The sequence below is a fragment of the Eschrichtius robustus genome, chromosome 10 (genome assembly GCF_028021215.1).
Source record: "Eschrichtius robustus isolate mEscRob2 chromosome 10, mEscRob2.pri, whole genome shotgun sequence".
Taxonomy (NCBI): Eukaryota; Metazoa; Chordata; class Mammalia; order Artiodactyla; family Eschrichtiidae; genus Eschrichtius; species Eschrichtius robustus.
In genome coordinates, this window is record NC_090833.1 from 43943007 (window position 1) to 43960356 (window position 17350).

General features: G+C 43.3%; 1 protein-coding gene across 1 annotated transcript in view; it reads right to left on the reverse strand.

The window, feature by feature from the left end:
• Positions 1–17350, reverse strand: part of PCSK5 (proprotein convertase subtilisin/kexin type 5) — a 451875-nt gene that overhangs the window by 12259 nt on the left and 422266 nt on the right. Inside the window, exons 30-33 of the mRNA XM_068551986.1 lie at positions 12389–12606; positions 11085–11321; positions 7924–8154; positions 4076–4253 (exon numbers count right to left, since the gene is read on the reverse strand). Of these exons, the coding sequence (XP_068408087.1) occupies positions 4076–4253; positions 7924–8154; positions 11085–11321; positions 12389–12606 (864 nt within the window). The remainder of the gene's footprint in view (positions 1–4075; positions 4254–7923; positions 8155–11084; positions 11322–12388; positions 12607–17350) is intronic.

The window sequence follows — 17350 nt, forward strand, 5'->3', positions numbered from 1 at the left end:
CGTTTCTGTGCGAGGGCTTTCTCCGGTTGTGGCGAGCGGGGGCCACTCTTCATCACGTTGCGCGGGCCTCTCACTGTCGCGGCCTCTCGTTGCGGAGCACAGGCTCCAGACACGCAGGCTCAGTAGTTGTGGCGCACGGGCTTAGTTGCTCCGCGGCATGTGGGACCTTCCCAGACCAGGGCTCGAACCCGTGTCCCCTGCATTGGCAGGCAGACTCTCAACCACTGCGCCACCAGGGAAGCCCGATGTGACCTCTTTTGAAAAGATTTTCAGAGGCTAAATATAATAACAATAATTACCATTTGTTAAGTTTCTCCTATATGCCTGACAGTACACTGGAGACATCATAAACATTATTTCACCTCATTGAGTCTAAAAATGAGACATTAGGACATGGCAGTTAGGAGTTTGCCCTTTGGAACAGGAGTGCATGGAGTCAACCCTCATGTGCTGTGTGACCTCAGGCAAGTCACACAACATCTCTGTGTCTCAGGTCTGTAATATGGGGCTAATATTAGTAGCTAAAATTAAATAAGTTATTACTGAGAAGCTTGTTAGAACAGTGCCAGGAACATTATAAATACAGTTGATCCTTGAACAACTCAGGGGTTAGGGGCTCCAACCTTCTATGTAGTCGAAAATTTGTGTATAATAATATATAGTTTTTTTGCATGTAATACTGTTTTTAAAAAATATAATAATGATAGTCGGCCCTCCATATCTGTGGTTCTGCATCCTTGGATTCAACCTACTGCAGATGTGTAGTACATATTTAGTGAAAAAAATCCGCATATAAATGGAGCCATGCAGTGCAAAACACACAGATCAAGTGGAACCACATTATTCAAGGTCCACTCTAATTAATGTATATTATTGATAATTGTGAGTTTTATGACTAATCCTCACAGCAAACCTTATGATTTAGATATTATCTGTATTTTACATATGTAAAAACTGAGGCTCAGAGAATTTAGTCAACTTGCTTAAGGTCAAAGGGCTACTGAGGTGGGGCAACGCAATTTGAACATATCCATTAAATGCCACGATAACAAGCAATGCATTATTTGAAGGTAAACACAAGATTTTCAAGTAACATTGAAGAGAGAAAAGGAACCATTGCCAAAGATAAACCTGTCTGGACGTTGGCACACTGGCGCTATCCAACAAAAACATCAATCATGAACTGAATAGTTGATAAAGATCACCTACGGCTCAAAAGAGAAAACCATAGGAAAAAGTGAAAATCCACAATTTTCCACAGAGGGAATACACAATATTGAAGTCAGAAGATCTGAGTTTTTCTCCTGGCTCCACCAAGTATTAGTAGCCATGTGACCTTAGGCAAGTCACTTAACCTCTCTGAACCTCAGTTTCCTCATCTGCAAAATGGGGAGAATAATATCAATCTCATAGGACTGTTGTTGACTCAAATCATAATATAAAGACATTGTGAGTGGAGATACTTTGTAAACTCTAAAGCAGCATAAACATTGGTTACTAATGTTGTTATTATAGATTGTTATTAAGATGAAAAACATCAGTAGGAACCCTGGGGAAGAAAGCTTATCAATACCGAATAGGTTTTCGTTTTAATAAATTTATTTATTTATTTTTGGCTGCGTTGGGTCTTTTTTGCTGTGCGTAGGCTTTCTCTAGTTGCTGCGAGCCAGGGCTACTCTTCCTTGTGGTGCACGGACTTCTCATTGCGGTGGCTTCTCTTGTTGCGGAGCACGGGCTCTAGGTGTGCGAGCTTCAGAAGTTGTGGCTTGCAGGCTCTAGAACGTAGGCTCAGTAGTTGTGGCACATGGGCTTAGTTGCTCCGCGGCATGTGGGATCTTCCCGGACCACGGCTCTAACCCGTGTCCCCTGCATTGGCAGGCGGATTCTTAACCGCTGTGCCACCAGGGAAGCCCCCGAATAGGTTTTATTTTTTATTTTTTAAAAAAATTTATTTATTTTATTTATTTATTTTTGGCTGTGTTGGGTCTTCGTTGCTGTGTGCGGGCTTTCTCTAGTTGTGGCGAGCGGGGGCTACTCTTCATTGTGGTGCGCGGGCTTCTCATTGCGGGGGCTTCTCTTGTTGCGGAGCACGGGCTCTAGGCGCATGGGCTTCAGTAGTTGTGGCACTTGGGCTCAGTAGTTGTGGCTCGCGGGCTCTAGAGCGCAGGCTCAGTAGCTGTGGCGCACGGGCTTAGTTGCTCCGCGGCATGTGGGATCTTCCCAGACCAGGGCTCGAACCCGTGTCCCCTGCATTGGCAGGCGGATTCTTAACCACTGCGCCACCAGGGAAGCCCCCGAATAGGTTTTAAAAATTATTAAAGAGTCATGCTAAAGGAAGACAATGGAGAGTTGTCCATTGACTGTTTCTGATTAAAAGAAGAGCACAGTGCCACTGCTTACCTTGATAACTCTTTTGCATGAGGTGACTATGAAATCACCTGAGCCTCATAGCCTGGAAGAGGATCTTGTGCATAAGTACAAACAGTAACTGGGGCCTTAAAAACCTGCTCTGAGGTTAAAAACCAAAGTAATGATGTGCATGGGGTCAGGATGCAGAGGATTACACACCTGCCTTCCCAAGGCGATGAGATTTAACATATGAAGTTTATACATGTGGATCATTGATTTTACAAAAGGAACTAGTTCAGTAAAATATCCCCACTTATAACTCATTTATACCCCATTTACTCCCATTTAAGGGATTTACGGCAACCTGTGCCTCACCTCCCAATGGGTAACTTCACATAATATGGAGCAATTGCTTTCTTAATTTCATGGTCTGTAATCTATTTAAATTTTGTGTGTGTGTGCATAGGAGTATCTAATGACTTGATTTGAGAAAGATGGGATCCAGATTTTTCAAGCACTTAGTAAGATGAAGATGAAAGCCTGACCCAGGTAGCCCCATCCCCCTCTTGTCTGGCAGGAATCTCTCTTTATTGATCTATGTGACTGGTGTGTTTTCAGGGCTGCTAATGTGTATGGCTCTGTGCTGAGTGTTGTCATAACCTGTGTGAAAAGTAAGATGTGTTTCTCTTCCAGGAGCCTATAATTTTCTGGGAAAGAGATATATAAGAAGAATAAGCTCTTACAAAGTCTTTGTACTACTCATCTTATATCAATACATACAAGTGCTCTTTGTTAAGCATGTGTTGAATGAATGAGGTGAATCAAAACACAAGGCAGTGATACAAGCAGTAATTGCTATAGAACTGAAGATAAGAGATGTGCTAATTTCAGCAAAAGCATTTGGGGAAAGTCCAAAGTTATAGCCCTTCAATCTGGGTCTGGAAACTCTCAGTGCTTTGAGTTACTGATTGGGAAAGAAGAGTTAGCAATAGGCCTGTAATCAGTCTTCCTCTTTACTGGGAATGCCTGGGGGGGAAAAGATGACCCAGTCAAATCCTCTTCCAAATGTGCTGGTAACCAGACCTTCTGATAAACACACTCAGTTTTTCCTTGCAGAAAAACACGTGATGGAGGGCTCTTATCTGTGAAATGCTTTTAGAAGGATACATCTGTGTATCTGGGTTGTTCATGGTAACTAAACCTGTAATTTGTGGATTTACAGGGGCATAGCAGGTTGGAGAATTAGTGGGGTATAAATGGAGATATTTAAGTGAAATTGTTCCCTTTGTAAAATCAATGCACCACATGCAGTGCTTAGATCTCACATATTAAATCTGGTTTGAACAAATCGTACTGCAGAAGGGAAAGAACCTACATTCATGGATTTGGACTTCTCTAAGAGAAGAATCACCTCTGCCTTGTAATTGCTTGTATCCTTTGAATTAGTGATGTGGGTCTGACTTGACAATCTGACTCTGTGTTATCTCATTGGGTCCCTCTGCCTTTCCTGTTTACTCTTCCATTACTGTGAACTGGCCGAAATCTTCTGGAGACCATTACAGTTGGGTTGGACTCTCATCTTTGTTTCTTACTAGCAGTGAGACTTCAATCTGGTTATTTAAGTGTTCTGAGACTTAACTTCCTCATCTGCAAAATGGGTTTGCTCATAGTGATATCTGGAGTGGTTATGGGATTAAGTGAGGGGAAAGTGTGTTGAGCACCTTACCCTTCTCTGCACTGGGGCAGACACTCCTTTCCCAGCTGGAACCACCCTGGCTGGCAGGAGAGGCATTGCATGCTGTGTCTCCCTTCACATGTCCTACAAGAGCTGTGGCAGAGAGCACACCGGTGGCTGTCCTCATCAGCATAGTAGCCCTCGGGGCAGTCCTGCACGCAGGTCGTGTCTGCCAAGGGATGAAAAGAATCTGTCTTGGTATCAAGTATGACACATGTCTTCCAAACCTCTATATGCTCCCCACTGTATACCGTGGGGGGTGGGGTGATGCAGGAGGAATGAGACAGTGTCCCTGTGGGCTGATGGACATCCCAGGAGCTAAGATGAATGTCCAAGAAATAGAATCAACCATAAGGACGTTAGGAGTTGAGAAAAAACAGAGGTCAGAGTGGATGGGCTCTGTTGGGCAGGAGAGAAACCACCGTCTGTTAAAGTGAGGAAGAGGATGTACAGGGTCTTGCAGGATGGGGAGAACATTCAAGGCAGGGGCTAGGGTAGCAAGAGTCAAGGCTCCACTGAAGAAGACAGAAAGTGCAGGGCCAATGCAATGACAAGTTCCTACAATTTCAACTATTTCTAGCCTAAAATATAAGATTTTACCCTCAGTTTTGCTGTGCTGTCCACACAGCGTGACTCTTGACATTTAAGTGAATTAAAATGAAAACTTCAGTCCCTCAGTTGTACAAGCACAGATATAGAATATTTCCATCGGGACAGAAAGTTCTATGGATTGTGAGACTCTGTTTCGCCCAGTATTTAAAAAGTTAGACTCTAACCGTGAACCCTCTGGTCTATACAGCAAGATGAGTTGCAGGGGAGTTCAGCCACGCATAACCCCATTCCTTCCTCCACCCACCCCAGCGGAGTCACTGATTCTTGCCCTTTCAACTTCTTTAACAGCATTTAGGGTGGACGGTGAGGGTGGATTCATGATAAAGTTAAAACGTGAGATTTGCTGGCTTCGCAGTTTAACATACAGTCTTAGAGGCAACTTCTTCCCCTAATCTGCTGAACTCATAGACCAGAAGCCGGACTCTCCTGCCTTATTAATGTGAGCCACTGGTCAGCTCTAGACCAGAAGCCAGTTTGTCTCTATAACTTCAGTCAGCATTAGCACAGGCACTGGTGGAAAAGAAAAAAAAACCCCAAAACGAAATAATATGAGAGCTCTGTAAGTGCCGTGGACCAACCCAACTCTGTGCTGGGAGACCCTCTGAGCTGCTCGAGGGCAGGGGCCATGTCATTCATCTCTGCTTTCCCAGCACCTGGCTCAGTGCCAGGTCCTCCAGTGGCTATTCTGTTAAAGATGGATGTTGACGGTGGTTTATGGTCCAGCTGATGTATCTACCTAAGTAGGGGGAAGCCTGAATCCCCTAAATATGAAACACCTCTTTATTAGTTTCCTATTGTTGTAACAAATTACCACATAGTGGCTTAAAGCAATACAACTTAATATATCTTACAATTCTATAGATCAGAAGTCTAACATGGGTCTACGGGGCTAGGTCCCTTTTAGAAGCTCTGGGGGGAGAATCTGTTTCTTTGACTTTTCCAGCTTCTAGAGGTCACCCACTTGCCTTGGCTTGCGGCTCCTCGTCCATTTTCAAAGCTGGAGTATCTTCTCTCTGTTCTGATGTCACATAGACTTCAACCACTAACTCTGGTTATCCTGCCTCCCTCTTATAAGGACCTTGCAGTAATCCAGGATAATCCTCCCAAATCAACACAATTAGTTTAATCACATCTGCAATTTCTTTTTCTTTTTTTTTTTTTTTTTGGTCATGTAAGGTAACATATTCACGGGGTCTGGGGATTAGATTGTGGACATTTTTAGGGAGAGCGTTATTCAAACTACCACAGCCTCCAGAGGAATTATCTAGTTTATAAGTAGGCTGACCCTGGTGGGGTGGTGGTGAGGGGCAGGGTGGGAGAATATGAGAAGACCAGGTCCTAGCACAACCTGCATCCAGCCCCTGGGGGACCACCAGCACTGAAGTCTCAGTTCTAGTCTAATTCATATCCCTAGTTAAAGGGAAGACCACCTTGTAGTGATAAGATGTATTCCTGTCCGTATGAAGGCACCTGAGGTGATCACTGGTAACACTCTATATTGGAGATAATTAGAAAAGAAGGTCCTGGGGGTTGGGGTGATACAGGAGATCTGGAATGGTCTCATGAAGCAGCAACTGCTGGGAAGAAAGTTCACTGAGATTTGTGGAAGAGGAGCTAAGACAGATGGATAGGTATCCTCAAGTGTTTTCTACTGGGAGGCAACCAGGAATGGTATTAAGGATAGTTGTCCCTGTGTCTCTGCAGGGAATTGGTGCCCTTGCTGATGGTACCTCAGCAAGAAGAGGAAAAAATTGCCACACATTTCTATTTGAGTGTCTTGCTTCTCAGGTCTACTCTGCCGGTTTGGGGAGATGAATGCTCACACTCTCCAGGTCTTCACATATTCGTCTCTTCTCTCTCTCCTACACCCCTTCACTCTTCCTTCTTTCAGTTGAGTTCTGTTTCATTTTCTTTCTCCCATACCCGTGTTAAGCCTAATAGTGGTATCTCTGGAAACCTGAGGGAGTTGCTTCACACCAGCAATAACCTTCACATCTGATCTGCTGGACAACCTCAGATTGTCCCGTATTTTGTTCAAGATTTATTAATCAATGGGTGCTAAATCAAGGGGAAATTTTCATGAAAAGCTGAATACCTACACGTTCAGAAAGTATCTCTCCACAGACTGTTCATTAATCACAAGGGAAAATAGTAACTCTGCAGTGGAGAAATTGGACAGCACCCTGAAGAGAGGACCAAAATTCTCGCAGGTGACCACTGGGTGCCTCCAAAGGACACGGCATCACATATGGAGTATTCTGGCTGAGGATGCATGATCTCCATCTAATCATGGAAACCTTCACACAAACCCCAGTGGAGGGATAGGGGCTGTGTTCTTCTCAAATGTCAATATCATAAAAGACAAAGTCTGTGGAAACATGCAGATTAAAGGAGTCTAAAGAGACATGGCAACTAAATGCAATACCTGACTCTAGACTGGGCCCTGATCTAAAGGGGGAATTCATAAAATTCTAATATGGACGGTTCATTAAAGGATTGTATTAATGTTAAAGTTACTAGACTTGACAACTGTACCATGGTTACGTAAGAGAGCATCCCTATTCCTAGGAAATACATACAGGCAGACCTTGTTTTATTGTGCTTCACAGACACTGAGTTTTTTACGAAGTGAAGGTCTGTGGCAACCTTGCGTTGTTAGATGATGGTTAGCATTTTTTAGCAAAAAAGTATTTTTTAATTAAGGTATGTACATTGATTTTTTCTTTGACATAATGTCATTGCACACTTAACAGGCTACAGTATAATGTAAACATAATGTTTATATGCACTGGGAAACCAGAAAGTTGGTGTGACTCGCTTTATTGCCACATTCATTTCATTGCAGTGGTCTGGAACCGAACCCACGATATTTCCAAGGTATGCTTGTGTTAAAGTATTTGTGGGAGAGAGGCCATGATGTATGTAACATATCCTCAAGTGGTTAAAAAATCTATATTGCGAATTACGTATGCATATACATCAAGAGCGAGAGAGTGAGAGCAAGCAAGCGATAAGGCCAACAGGGCAAATGGGTAAAGGGCACATGTGCGGGGCTCTTTGTACTGTTTTTCCTCTTGCATCTTTTCTGTAGGCTTGAAAATTTTCCAAATACAAAGTGAAAAATTAAAAAGAAAGACGCCAGTTTCTACTGGGCGCCAGGCATTGTGCAAGATAGTTTCCCAGCTGGAGGGAGAGACAAACCCGTCCTCAGAGGAAAGGTAACTCACTAAGAAGAAGGCTGTCCCGCAGGCAGGTGTGGCACTGGTCCTCCGAGGGTCCCGTGCAGTGGAAGCACTTGGCATGACAGGCCTTGCAGGTCAGGGCCCCCTCATCCCAGTACTCCACGGCGGCGCATTCAGTGTGAGGCACGCAGCCGCCGTGGTTGTTTACCCTCAGGCCTTCTTGACACGTCGTGCAGGCCCCCGAGGAAGAGCAGGTCCGGCAGGACTTGTGGCAGTCTGCGGGCGGGGAGGGGACAGCAGACGGAGAGTGAGAGAGGGTCAGGGTGCCCCTTGAGGGAATCAGTTCCCCTGCAAAGTGTGCTCACCTTCCTTCCTCGGAGATTTCTAGGCTCTGGGCCAAGGGTGTGGGGCCAGGAGTTGAGCTCTAGGCTGGAGCATTCTTGTTACAAGATGAGGAAAACATGGCTGCTTCACTTTCCCTGGGATCCCCAGAGAGCCCCTTCCTGCAGCAGCCGCCTCAGAGATAGTGGTAAGAGCGCCCATAGTTACCCAAACTGCAACGTGATAAGAAGAAGCAGCCCTCTCGTAGCACAGTCACGTGCTTGTCTGTGGGCTTCTCACCACTGTGATTCCTCTGCTGTGGTTCTCCGCTGACCGCCCAGTGATTTGAGCTTATTACTAACATAACAACTGTTAATATGTGTTGTAAGTACCTCTTGATACAAAAGACCTTTTTTATAGGCATTTAGGAATGCACAGTGCCTATGAGAGGGCCTGGCATATAACACTGGCACTCAGTAAATATTTGTTAGACAAACGAAATGAGAACAAGTCACCCCCACCTCGGGGGTTTAGCAGTTGCCGTTCCCTCTGCCGGGAATCCTCTATGTGAGTAGTTTGTTCCCTGTGTGAGTAGTTTTTTCCCCTCCCTTTCTCAATGATCTCTTCCAGGCCGCATTCTCTCTAATTTCAACTCCCTCCTGCCCAACTTCCTGCCCCCCTTTCCTGCCTTATTTTTCCTTTTGACTTGGCTTCTTTAGAGTCTGTCTTCCCCAACTGAATGTCAGCTCCATGAGGGCAGGATTCTGTCTGTATTGTTCCCTGCTGCGCCCTAGGCCTGGAAGAGCACCCAGCACATGGTAGGCCCCCAGTAAGCACTGCCTGGATGAATAGGTGCATGGTATTATTATTGTGATTGTTATCTCCTCAGTGTATGTAGATCAGGACATTGAGGCTGGAGGTGCTAAGTCACTAGGCTGGGAAAGGGCAGGGTGAGGAGATGAACCCAGGACCGTAACAAGAGCTCTTGGCCATTTCTGCCCCAGCTCCTTGTTCTTAGACCTGTCTATGTTATCTCATAGGGAGAAATTCAGGGTGATCAGAATGGATCCCATTCTTTGTGTTTCTTAGAGGAGATCCTGCTTGGAGATGGCTTGGTTCTAGAAGGTTCTCTACACCAACCCAAATCTTAATTTTCAGGTCAGGTCCTTTGTTTCTTCTCTGGAAAGTCAGCTTGTTGCCCTGTTTCTTCCAGTACCAGCTTTCCGCCGCCTCCCTTGGGACTGATGGAAGGACAAACAGCATTGCAGGGAGATACCTCAGGTTAGTTCCCAACAGCTGAGCTGGCCTGAGCTCGGGCATCTGTGTCTTTTAAAGCTCCCTGGGTGGTTCTCACGGGCAACCAGGGATGACGACCAGAGGCCTTTCTCAATGAGAAAATTAAACCAGGTAAACTAAGTAAATGTACTCTGAACTTGTAAAGTTCTCTATATGGCAGGTTACTTTTATTATGGAACACCAGAGAAAGGCCAAAAGTTGATCCTCGGTTCCTGCCCCAGGACAGGCAAGATGGCCCTGCAGGCCTTTGGCTGAGTCTTTAAACTTCTCATGGAAACTGACCCACAGAGTTGCAGCCTCCTCAACATGTTCACTCCCGCCCCCTCCGCTACACAGGCACAGCCGCCCATCTTCAAGTCCACGTTCTTTCACACACAGTCAAGTGGGACATCGACACTAAGTAGTGCTTTACATAAGACACAAAAAGCTATATCCAGATTGTAAGGCTAGAGCAGAAAGGCTGTAGGAGCGCACTGCATCTTCACGTTTGACCAAAAACATTTCCCCGAGTACGTTCTAGGATGTGGGTGGCCCAAGGTTTCTCCTGCCATGTGAGTTCACGCTCAAGCTCTCACTGTGGTTAGGGGGCTGCCTCTGGATATCTGTCTCGTGTTTGCTTGGCGGCAACGTAAGGGGCTAAACTACCACTGGCTGCCTTGTTGGAGTGAATCCTGTGATTGTAGTTAACAATATTGTATTGTATACTTGAAAGTTGCTGAGGGAATAGAGTTTAAATGTTCTTACCAAAGAAGAAAAAAAAAAAAAAGAGGTAACTAAGGTCGGTGTCAACTGACCTTATTGTGGTCATCATTTCAAAATATATACATATATTAAATCATCACAGTGTACGTTCTAAACTTATACAATGCTATATGTCAATTATATCTCAATAAAACTGGGAGGAAAAAGGAAAGTCCTTTCCTTAAGAATGCTTCTCTCACTTGCTTGAGAATTCCTCTAGTTATGGGCAATTTATATTTAATTAATTTTTCTTTTCCCTAACAACTGATAAGAAGCAAAGAATTCATGCCCACTTAAAACATAAGGAAGCATAAATAATAACAGATCCTTTCTTGAACATGTAGGGATTGAAATGCCAAATGGGACATGGAATAGGAGACCCCGGGCAGGAGAGGCTGCAGGTGATGAGGAGGAGGGTGGCTTTAGGGAGACAAGAGGCATGGAGAAAACCCTCTATGGCACAGCTTTCCTTATGCTGCTATAAACCTATAATGGATTAAAATTTTAAGAAAAATTTTCCATTTTGGGTGACTTTTAAAGGCTCATCATCTCTGTTGTAAATCTTCACATGAGAATCCTTTTTGATCAGCTACCATTGTGAGGAGGGTCAACATGATTCATTGCTAATAAGTTACATCAACAAAGGTAAGGAATGATTCATTTAAAATAAATCATACACTAGAGCAGATTCAAAATATGCTTCCTTAAGGAGGAGGGAAAGAGCTGAGACCACAACTCTGGGACTGGGATGGAACTGCGCAAACCCCAGAACCTACTTAGAAGAAACTCATAATCCCAACTAGGTTCCCTGGGATGTGGTGCTCGGCCATGTACCCGGAAGTCTTTACCTTTGCAAACCTTAGTCTCTTTTTCAAAGTAAGTTCCTTCTGGACACTCCTCCAAACACTGCCCATCGTAGAGAACCAAGGACGCCTCAGCACAGACGTCACAGTCATCCATTGAGGGGCCGCTGCACTCCAGACAGTCTTCGTGGCAGGGAACACAGTGGCGTGCATCTGCGTAGAAGTGGCTGGGACAGGACTGGTGGCATGTATCCTTGTACAGGAAGGACTCAGGCATGCACTCTGCGGGCAGAGGGAAGTGGCAAGTTACCCCCAGGGGAGCAGCAGAAAGGAATGTATTCCTTCTGCAGTGGGCTAGCCCATCGCCCATCTCTTTGACTCATTTGACCCCAGTGTACGTCTGCCCCGCTCCCACCTTCCCAGGGCCTGTCCTCGTTGTCTCACAAGCCCTGCCTAGGGAGAGGAGACCACTTATGGTGGCCCAATTAGATGGTGCTGGGTTTACATGCTGAAATGATCTGCCCCTTCAATTGCAAAAACTTGTAGTGCTACGGCAGATGAGTCATGGAGATGCTGGACGTATTGTTCTGAAAACCCAGAAAGTGTTAACAGATTTTTTAAATTGTATTGAGCACCTCAGACTCTACTTAATACAAAAAGCAGTTTAGGAATTCGTGGATCAGTTAATTTTTCATTCACTGATAGGGTAAACCAATGAAATATACATGGTTAATCAGTATGAAGAATGCATTGTGTATTTATTTTATTAGTGTCTATTCTCTTATTTGGGGGAGGAATTCCAAAAAACTCTTAGGTTACACCAAGAGAGTCCTTTGGATTGGACAGAGCCAGTTAAATGAGTCTGTCTTGTCCCGGAGAGGAAATTAGCCTTTCTTAGGAGATAATTTCAGGGAAAAAAATTTCCTAGCCAGGGTGCTACCCTCAGAGTCTTATAGTTGCCTGAAATTTTCTTTTGTATCTTTTATAACAGTTGAAATTCTCCAGCCACCTCTGTGTTTTATTAATATCAGTCTCTCCTATGAGATTTTGTGTTCAAAGAGGCAGAGACTTTGGGTTCTTTTCTGTATCTCTAGCACCTGGGATGGTGCTTACCACACCCTAACTACCCAGTACATGTGTGGGAGAAATTGTGCAAAAAAGGGGCTCTTGTCTGTCTTAATTTGCAGACTCCATCATGGAAAGGCTTTATGTCACCCTCAGTTTCCTCAACAACACCCATGGAGGTCAATTTCAGTAAAGGTAGGGAGACTGGCTCCCCCAGTTCTACTTGGACACCCCACCCTCAGATAGTGGGTCCCCACACTCTCCCCTGTGAGGCTCCCAGGTACCTTTGCATGTTTTCTCATGGATACAATCCTGACACATCTCTGGGCAGTGCTTGCACACCCCTTCCATGGCCACGTGCCTCTCGGGGCAGGTTTCCCGGCACACCCCCTGGTCCAGGACGAGGTCTCTTTCACACGAGTGGCAGTTGGTGGCATTCCCTTCACATGTTCTGCAGGAAGGGCTACAGTGTTCACAAGTGCCATCTTCTGCATAGAAGCCCCTGTGGGGAGAAGAGGGAGCCACTGGAGAAGCTTTCCAACTAGGGCGGTGATTCACACCTGGCAGCTGAGAATTAGGACTGAAAACGGAAGGGCTATGGCCATTGTTGACCAAAATGAATCCATCAGAATTCCTGGGGAAGTGTGGTAAAAAATCAAGTTTGGAAAAATAAAATGAAAGGCATAGGTATTATTCTTGTGAATTTGGTGTGTTTGAAAACAACTTTTAATTTGTATATAGTTTAGTTATCTTCCGATTTTCTATTTTATCTCCTAATCTTCATTCGTTTTTCCTTTTTTGTTGGAGACTTATGTTAGAATAGAAAATGCTTTTTATTCAATTTAGTGTGTTTTTAATTTAAAAACAGTTTAAAATTTAACAGATAAAAATATTTTTAAGAGGATCAAAAGGTTTAATGACCTATACAATTTTTGTATATGAAAAGGAAGGGAATGCCCTTGGAGCAATCATTTAAAACACGGGGACCACCTGTGACCCATAGAGTATTATAGCCAGCAACTGGACCCTGTGGCATAGAGATACCCCTCTTGCCTTAGAGCCATTACAGCTACTACCCTTCTTGTTAAGGCCACTGAGAAAATTGTTGTGGAATCCCCTTTAACCATTTTTGCTTCTCATGCAGTAGAAGCTCTCCTGAATTCTCATCACATTCAACATTTCTCAGCCAGACACTTCCTATGAAGGCTTTTTGTTAACTGCTCCTCACATAACTCTTTTATGTTATAATAACCTTAACCCGGCTACTTTTCCTCCTTCCATCGCTGATGAAATACCCCACCACTGCTTAATGCTGATGGACCACCTCCTGATTCCTTATAATGATCTACAGGAAAATCCATTGGATAACACTGAGATCTTGTTCACTGATGGTCTTATTTAACAAGGTGACAATAGTAAATATTGTGCTGGGTATGTTATTACAACTCCTTTTGATGTTGTTGAAGCAGCATCTTTACCTATGGCTACTTCACCCCAACAGGCTGAATTATATGCTCTTACACAGGCTTGTACTTTAGCTAAGGACAAAACTGCCAATATTTATATTGATAGGAGATAAGCTTTCAGAATAACGCATGGTTTTGGAATGTTGTAGAAGCAAGGTAGCTTCCTTACTCCCAGGGGAAATAAAATTTTAAATGGCCCCTATGTTCAGGAATCAGTCGATACAATATTTTTACCTGTCACTTTAGCTATTAAGATTCTGGGGCTTGTAGTTTGACTCTGGAAGTCAAAACTACAAGCTAGGGGAAACCATCCTGTTGATACTTTTGCAAGGAATGATGCCCTTAAAGGGTCAAATAGCAGCCAAATGATATTTTATAATATCATTTCCCCAAGTGATAATTTAGAAAAAATGGCTAGAGAGGCCCAACAGTTGGCCTCAGAAAAGGAAAAACAAATTTGGAAATTCAGTAGTTGTTGGTTTGATTAAAAAGAGAAAACTCTAGTTTGGACCATATAACAAGCCAGTCTTACTGGAGGCTCTGAAATTCCCACTCCCCACCACCGTACATGCATTAAACCTTCAGTCTATGACAAAATGATAGCCTTCCTGAATCAGTACTAGTGGGGAAACATTAACAAGGCCACAAAAAGTATTTACCTCACTTCTCCCGCTTGTCCAAACTACAACCCAGGGAAGCCTCTTCTTACTGTTTCCTGACATTTTAAACTGCTTGATGGACCACTTGAGATCTGGCAAATGGAATACATAAACTTCCTCTGTCTAATGGATGTAAATATGTTTTAGTCATGGTCTGTATGTTTTCACTCTGGACTGAAGCTTTCCCTTGCAGACAGGCTACTGCCTTTTCTGTGGCTAAAATCCTTTGGAAAGCATTTTCCCTGCCTGGAACTCCTCTTGAACTTCATTGTGATTGAGGAACCTATTTTATTGATCAGGTACTTAGACAAGTCTGTACTGTTTGGCCAGTTTTACAACACTTTCACTGTGCTTACCACCCTCAACCCTCTGGTTTAGTAAAACACACTAATGGCATTATTAAGACTCAGTAGGAAAAATTTGTAGAGGCCCTCCAAATACCTTGGCCACAAGCATTGTCATTGGTACTTCTAAATCTCATATCCACTCCTTTCGGAATTCATAAACTCTCACCATTTGAGATAGTCACAGGATGCCCAATGAACTTGGCTCCTAGTTATTTTGACCCTCAACCGATAAAAGGAGAGATACACCAATATTGCAAAGTCCTAATTGCTTCTGTTAAAAGTAAACATGCTTTAGTAGAGCAATCTTTTCACAGTATGGCCATGGGAGATGAAGACCTTAAGCATCATACCTTGCAAACTGGAGATTTCATCTCTTGGAAAAGATACCTCCAGAAGAACTCTCTTTAACCTTGCTGGAAAGGTCCCTATTAGATACTGCTAACCAACTCTTGTGCTGCCACACTCCAAGGAACAGATTCTTGGATTCATTGGACACACATAAAGAAAGCACTGAACCCTGATTGGACCTGCACATCATCTGGTGACCTGAAAGTAAAGAGTTCCCAGAATTGAAGCAGATGACATCTGATGAGACGACTTTCCCAAGATATCTGGACTAGACCTGTTGGAAGTTGTTGCCATACCTTTGATGATGACATCTTCAAATGAACTCCAATATCTATGATCTTCATAACATATGGACTGTAGATAAAAAGTGCTGGAGATTTCTCCCTCCTGCCACTACTTGTTACTTGAATGTGACCGTACTAGGTTTCCAATCTGTACAGTTTCCCTCTGACATGAGACATTACACCCAGGAAAAGTCCTTCCTGACGCTGAGGGACAAAAAGCTGCTGAAATTAGAAAACCTGATTCTTGATCAGTGATCTTGATCAAAAGGGGGAAATGTAAAAAAAATGATGAGAAGCCTCAATTAAATAGAGTTGGGAGACCAGAAGGGGAGTTCTCACACCCTGTGACAATAGCAAAGTCGAAGGGGAAGAAGAAAGTCTCCTTTTCTCTCCTGGCAAGGACTCGGCTAATGAAAAGCCACAAACTCTTTGTTTACTAAGCCCTCCCAACTTCTTTTCCTCTCTATAAAATTGTTCTCCTTCCTTTGCTGTGCAGGAACTTGCACGTGGCTCACCATGTTTGCAGACCTTGAATTGCAGTTCTCTGCTGATCCCAAATAAACCCATCATTGCTGGAGAAGTACCTGACAGTCTGTTCATCAGGTCAACACAGGCAAGCACATTTCATTTTAAGCCTCTGATTCTCTTCTGCTAACATGCCATTGGCTAAAGCAAATCAAATTACCCAGACCAAAGTCAAGGGTCAGGGAAGTCCATTCTGCTACTCATGGGAAGTGCTGCAACATTACAGGCAGAGGGCATAGATACAAGGAAGGGTGAAGAATTGCAGCAAGTAACTCAATTTACTACAGTCCTCTTTGAATCCTAAAGCCAATAAAAGAACCTTCTTATATAGCATCTTTAGTTGATGTTTTAATTAATTAATTAGCTAACTCATTCACATCCATTTAATCATTCTTTCAGTCACTAATTTCTTATATTAATTCAGTAAGCAAAAATGTACTGAATGTGTCAGGAAGAAATAGGACAGGGGTGAACAAATGTCACATTTCTAATGTAGTTTTAAGTAGAAAAATTGGAGAAGAAAGAAGTCTAGGTAGAAGAGGGGTAACTAAATAGTATCCAGATGAAAAGTAAGGCCAGGCTTCCTTACTCATTAGTATCCTTAGTTTTTTTTTTGGACCGTGATGGAGAACACTTGAAGAACAAAGACAGTACTACTACTTTGTCCAACAAGTCAATCTCTTAAAATTGCATTTAACAAGACAGTGGATAGAAATGTATTATATGCTCATCAAGAGTTTGATTGAATTTGAGAAATTTGAAATTAAGGAAATTTAGTGCATTCTTAAACATATCACATCTACCTGAATGAGAATTTGGTAGATTCATTATTTCTTTGTGTGTAGCAAGGGATTTGGCCTCCTCCAAAGAGAGGTCTAGCCTTTCTCCCTAGCTAACTTCTAAATTCTTGGAATTTAACAAGTGGTAGGAATGTTATATGCTCCTCTGACCACCTTAGAATTTATGCTAACAAAATAACGCAGGGTGGGACCAGTCATAGTCTGTAGCTTTAGGGTGGGGATTGGCCAGGCAGGAAAGACCAACCTGTGTTTAGTAGCTGGGGGCTTTGGGCTATGTGATATCACCTGGCTTCTGGGGAAATTTCAGTGCTAGGCCTGGTCAAGGTCTCTGCAGAATAGCTGCTGGGCACTTAAGGTGAGCAATTCTAGTACAGAATTTGAAGAAATGCAGCATGAAGAAAGCTTTCTCAGATTCTTCTCATAAGGGAGTCAGTGGATGTCGGAGGAGATGCTGAAATAAAAGGAATAGATTCAAGCAAAAAAAGAAAACAAAGCTGTTGAAGACGACTACTAATTCAAAAATACAGGAATCTCAGAAACTTGTCAGATGGGAGGCAGCCAGAAGACAACATGAGAAGGTGTTTTTCAGAGAGCCACTTTGCTGAAAGCAGCCTTCTCCACATAGATCTGGCCAGTAATTAGTCTTCCTGTCTTCTCCCTGCATTTACAAGACTTTTTAGTTAATGCTTTATTTCACTGTTATTTTTATTTAAGAAGACAAATTTTTTTTGAGAAGAAATGGCCACATGTATTAAATTGTTAAATTCAAAGTACTTTACGTTGAAGTCTTTCGGTCCAGATAAATATATGTAATGCA